This window comes from Stegastes partitus, unplaced genomic scaffold, assembly GCF_000690725.1.
Source record: "Stegastes partitus isolate 25-593 unplaced genomic scaffold, Stegastes_partitus-1.0.2 Scaffold1105, whole genome shotgun sequence".
Taxonomy (NCBI): domain Eukaryota; kingdom Metazoa; phylum Chordata; class Actinopteri; family Pomacentridae; genus Stegastes; species Stegastes partitus.
In genome coordinates, this window is record NW_007578836.1 from 64395 (window position 1) to 70711 (window position 6317).

General features: G+C 43.6%; 1 protein-coding gene across 1 annotated transcript in view; it reads right to left on the reverse strand.

Moving 5' to 3' along the window:
• fbxw4 (F-box and WD repeat domain containing 4) overlaps positions 1–6317 on the reverse strand; it is a 56821-nt gene that overhangs the window by 17702 nt on the left and 32802 nt on the right. The window contains exon 6 of the mRNA XM_008296160.1: positions 2279–2344. Within this exon, the coding sequence (XP_008294382.1) occupies positions 2279–2344 (66 nt within the window). The remainder of the gene's footprint in view (positions 1–2278; positions 2345–6317) is intronic.

The following is a 6317-nucleotide window of genomic DNA, read 5'->3' on the forward strand; positions in this document are numbered from 1 at the left end:
GGATGCTTTACTGTTGACATGACCCAGGACTGATGGTAGTGCTCACCTTGTCTTCTCCAAACAAGCTTTTTTCCAGATGCCCCAAAGAATCTGAAAGAGGATTCATCAGAGAAAATGACTTTGCTCCAGTCCTCAGCAGTCCAATCCCTGTATCTTTTGCGGAATATAAGTCTGTCCCTGACGGTTTTTTTTGGAGAGAAGTGGCTTCTTTGCTGCCCTTCTTGACACCAGGCCTTCCTCCAAAAGTCTTCACCTTACTGTGCGTGCAGATGCACTCACACCTGCCTGCTACCATTTCCGAGCAAGCTCTGCAATGGTGGTGGCCCGATCCCGCAGCTGAGTCAACTTTAGGAGATGGTCCTGGTGCTTGCTGGACTTTCTTGGGTGCCCTAGATCCTTTTTTGCAACAACTGAAGCTCTCTCCTTGAAGTTTTTCATGATCCGATAGATGGTTGACTGAGGTGCAATCTTACTAGCTGCAATATCCTTCCCTGTTGACCCCTTTTTGTGCAATGTAATGACGACTACACGCATTTCCTTGCAGGTAACCACGGTTAACAGAGGAGGAACAATGATGTCAAGCACCATCCTCCTTTTAACGCATCCAGTCTGTTATTCCAACTCAGTCAGCATGACAGATTGATCTCCAGCCTTGTCCTTTTCAACACCCATCCTGTTTTAATGGGAGAATCACTGAAATGATGTTAGCTGGTCCTTTTGTGGCAGGGCTGAAGTGCAGTGGAAATGCCTTTTTTGGGATTAAGTTAATTTTCAAGGCAAAGAGGGAATTTGCAATTAATTGCAGTTGATCTGATCACGCCTCATAACATTCTGGAGTATATGCAAATTGCCATTATAAAAACTGAAGCAGCAGACTTTGTGAAAATTAATATTTGTGTCATTCTCAAAACTTTTGGCCACGGCTGCATGTTGTAAACTGCGCTATGCAAATAAAATTGAATTAAATTGAAAAAATTAGTCAGCCACACTGCTGGGTCCTTGGCTGAGAAAGGAGGCGGCAGCCTGCATCTTTTCCATTTGACCAGGTGATTGAAAATCTTCTTCATTTCCATGGTGAAAGCCTTGCAGGAATTGTCAGAGGGCGCCTCCCAGACCACTTGGCAAATCTGCCAATCTTGGTGTTTTCTGGCAAATGCCAATCGCCCTGCATGGTGCTGGGCTATAAGCACAAGCCCCACTTGTGGACGTCGGACCCTCATACCACCCTCATGGAGTCTGTTTCCGACAGTTTGAGCAGAAACATGCATATTAGTGGCCTGCTGGAGGTCATTTTGCAGGGCGCTGGTACTGCTCCTCCTGTTCCCCCTTGAACAAAGTACTGGCCTGTCTCTTGGTATCTCCTCCATGCTCCGGACACTGTGCTGAGAGACACAGCAAACCTTCTTGCCAAGGCTCGCATTGATGTGCCATCCTAGATGAGCTGCACTACCTGAGCAACTTGTGTGGGTTGTAGACAACTTGTGTGGGTTGTGGACACCGCCTCATGCTACCTCTAGGGGTGAGAGCACTGACAAAATGCAAAAGTGACCAAAACATCAGCCAGAAAGGATGAGAACAGAGACATAGTCTGTGGTCACCATCTGCAGAACCACTCCTTTATAGGGGTTGTCCTGCTAAGTGCCTCTCATTTCCACCTGTTGTCAGATCCATTTGCACAACAGCAGGTGAAATCGATTCACAACCAGTGTTGCTAAGTGGACAGGTTGATTTCACAGAAGTGCGATTGACTTGGAGGTACATTGTGTTGTTTAGGTGTTCCCTTTATTTTTTTGAGCAGTATATATATATTGTAGGAGCCATGAATAAGTTAAACTATACATAAATATAAAGACAATTATTTTATATTACTAATAATATTTTGACATAATTTATATTCAAGTTAAGTATTGTTCGGTGTTATTATTGGTAGTTATTTCTGTAATCATGATTATTTGTTGGAAGCTGGTCACATGGCATAGGGTGGTGAAGTTTATTTAGGTACCTGCTCGTATGCAGTTGGTGAAGGAGAGGGTGAGTGGGATGTCATATTTTTTGTTGACTTCAGGCTTTGATCGCTGTGAGATTAATTTTGTTATACTTTGAGCACATGAAATTATGTTGATCTTTTTTCATTATTAAACTTTGAAACGTATTTTGAATCGAAGCAAATCTTTTGTACAGCGTGTCGGACAAAGAGCTAGGCCCTCCTGATATGACAAAAACCTCTGTTACAGTATGCAGCATTGTTGTAGTATGTCAGAGAGGCTTTCGTACTTACCGTTCAACATTCCAGATGCGAAGAGGGGAGAAGTTCTCACAGCATGCTGTGCCTGTTGCAAAGGAACTGGACACAGAGAGACAGAACAGGACAGAGACAGAGAGAAAAAGCGTTAAATGTCTCACAAAATGTATTTAAATCAGTGGAACAAACCTAAAGCAGGAGAATATTGTACCGTCAAGGTCTGAAACTTATTATTCATAACTCAGTTAGCTGAAACTGACTGTAAGAATGTTACTCAGGCAATCCTCATCTCATGTATTGGCTAACAAATATACGTCCTGTCGATACATCAGAACCTGCCTCCAAATGTCATGATGTGCACTAAACAAAATCACATGTGATATGGTCATCCAGGCAAAACAATAGTCATGAAAACAGATACAGACAGACAGAGGTGGTTTCATTTGATGTGACAGCGCACACAATGACATGTAGGACTAGCCTAATACTCAGGACGAAAGGTAGTCAACTTTTCAAAAATGAATTAGAAGATGTTGTAAGAAGATGTGAAAAAAATTGTCCATTAAGAAAAAATCAAATAACCAGATTTTTCTCTCTGTTACATAGCAGCATATACAAAAACACACACTCTCACACACATACTTGTCCCTGCCTCCATTAACCACACATTGTTTCCCAGCGAAAGAAAAAGAAGGAAACTACAACACTTGTGATCCTTTGATTGGAGTGGCAGGTTGGAATTAGCAGCCTAGGTATGCACAATGAATACCTTGCATGTGGAGAGGTGGGGGAGCAGTGAAAAGAAAGGGGAGGAGCGCTATGGGAGAGGGCTAGTGGAGTGTGTTTGGGTGTTGAAGCAATGTAGATAGTGGGGTGGAGACCAGGACTGCTGGTGGTAGGGAGGCTTCTGTGGGGCTGGGCTTGGGTCTTAGGGCTTAGTGCCCTCCTACAGGGTTGACAGACAGGAGGAGGGGCCCGCCTTTACACATAGAGAGGTAGTTAGTGACAAATGCTGTTGCCTGGATGAGAATACTGTAGGTGGCAATACAGATGCAGAAGATGTAAGACTTTCTTTACCAGTACATTTCACATTGCATAGGAAACACACAGATGCACCTAATTCTGAACCCCCTGATTACACTTAGTTTTACCATAAAATTGATCTAAAACAATTACTTGTTTCCAGAAACCAAAGATATTGCAAAGAGAGGCCAAATCCCCAAACCCATGTAACTGAAAATGGTACAACACTAATAAAAGCAACAAATCCTCAAATACAAGATGTTATAAAATATTTTAAAACTACTTCTAGTTGATACTAAAAATGATTGTCATCAGATTAAAATAATGTCAATTATAGCACTAATGTGCAAAAAGTTGGCCTCAGCAGAGGCCAATAAATATTTACACAGGTACACACTTGTTTATGAGACAAACATTTTAATAAAGATATTTTTAGATATTGGGAATCATGCTTAACTCACAATTTAAGCATTATTTCATTGGCTTATCAAGATAGTGACCCTGGCTGTGTAATATCTCCTGTATATAGACCTGAAACTTTAAATGATTGCTAATCTTATTTTTAGGGTATAAAAGTAAACTGACAACACTGGTAACAAGTCATATACAGCACGCAAACCAGACAACCCTTCTGTAAATGTGTGGGGTACAAAATCTACAGAGAGAAAATTATAGAGATTGTTTCAGGGACTGACTGTATGTACTGAAACCAGAAGCCACATTTATGCTGACCCAAGGTTAACTCACCACCTGTAAACCACAGTGAAGGGAAAGGAGCTATTAGCTCCAGCTGTGGTAGAGAATGGGGTAGGAACCCTGTCAGGACTGTAGTTTCATTTGACTACTCAAACAAGACAACTGCTGTTGTTGTCACACTGTTTCTTTTCTGACAATTGTCCTCCTTTTTCTATGTGTGAAAACTGTGCCACAATTCACTGAACCATTGATAATTCAATAATAATAATAATAATAATAATAATAATAATGTATGTAGTACTCAAAAAAGATAATTCTCTTAACTCTGAGACAGAGTTCTCAATCACAGATCCACTCAACTGGAGTTGGATCACAGAGACAGCGGGCTAAGCAGGTAATTTTAGACATCCCTCTCCCCAGATATGCTTTCCGGTTTCTTTTGGAGGATCCCAAGGCATTCCCAAATCAGGTGAGTTATATAATCCCTCCAGGAAGTTCTGGAGGCCCAGGGGTAACCTCCCAGTGTCCTCCTAGTTAAACCTTCAAAGAACGTCACCCTGGAGGCATCCTAAGTAGGTGCCCGAACCACCTCAACTGGCTACTTTGGCTGGGAAGAAGCAAGGCAGGATGTCCAAGCTCTAAGGCTGAGCCCCTCCACTCTATGGAGAAAATTTACTTCAAGTGCTTGTATCTGTGATCTCATTGTGTTGGTTACTACACAGGTCATAACCATTGGTAAATGGTCTGCACTTATACCTTAGTGGTACTCAAAGCGCTTTACAGTGTTTTCTCATTCACCCATTTGACCCCCTGAGCCACAGCTGCCCATTGGTGAGGGATAGATTGTAGATGGAGTAGTTAAATTGAAAACACTGTCTTTCGGTTCAGCTCCCTCTTTACCAGGACAGTCAGTACAACACCAGCATTACAGCTGATGTAGTACCAATACATTTTCCCATCACTCATGAACAAGATCCCTCGGAAACCTCGAATCCAGGAGGAGCAATGTGGATTCTGTCCTGGCCATAGACCAGTGGATGAGCTCTTTACCCTTGCAGAGGGGGTCATGGGAGTTTGACCAGCCTGTCCACATGTGTTTTGTGGACTGGGAGAAAGCCTACAACCGTGTCCCTGGAGGGGCCCTGTTAGGATTACGGCAAAAGTACATGTTGACTCTGTGTGTTGAAAATTAACACTAAATGGTGCCTAAATGTGATGAGAAGAGTCCAGAAAAGTGCCTGACTGCTGGGGGGACCTTTCATAAAGCACTGAGAACCTTTCCTCTTCTCTCCTGTCTTGTACTCTACAGGTACCAACCTCTAAACACTTCAGAGTCCGATCTGAGCATCTATCGGATTTGCAGGCCCCATTCTGCAACCCACTACCAACATCGTAGACACTATAGGACACCTTGAGGGGACCAGGTCAGAGCTGTTTTATTCCTACAAATGGGACCTACACATTGTTAGGCAGGTGGTTTTAAAGTTGTGGCTGATCAGTGTATATACCACCATTGCATGTCATTAACTTTATGTTTTCTCACTCATCTTTGTGTTTTTCCTCTGTGCTCTGTCTGTCTGTTCCTTACTGCAGGTATTATTATTGGGGTTTGTTGCAGGTTTGACTCCAGACAAGCTGCTGCACTGTGATTGGTAAAGGAGTTTGTTGGACCGCCATTAAATTGCTGGACAGGTGACAGGAAATGATTTAGGTAATGACATCCAATAAAGATCCCTAGCAGGTCTACATGGAAGTTGCAGATCATGGTAAGCACCTTAAACCTCTATGCCACCAGTAACTGATAAGACTTTGTGAGACCTCGGAAGAAAATGGGCTCAGGACTCAGGGTAGTGATGATGGGGGGTGAGGACACCTAAGTGAGGTATAGAGGCAGCTGTCAGACCCGTGAGGTAACACGGCCCATTGGAAGGCCCCCAGTAATTAGTGTTGGGTAAACTCATTTATGGTCCAAATGGGCCAGGCGGGGCCCGGCCCAGTATGCGCAGTGGGTGACCTCTGACCCCGCTGACACAGGATACAATAGGGTTACGGTCACACTCACTATCTGGACCCTATTACTCTCCATTACTCACATTACTCACCCCTCACTGGGCTGCAGCGCTGCCAGAGGAAGGGTGGAGGCAACATTCATACAATAAAAGAATGACTCCCCCCCTCACCTCTATGAAGTGCCAACCAGGCCTGATCTGGGGTCAGAGCTTGCAGTGATATTATAGCTGCTAAGGTCAGAGCCTCTCTCGCCTAATGTGGGGCAGGTGTCCCCCCTAAACACACACACACACACACACACACACACACACACACACACACACACACACACACACACACACACACA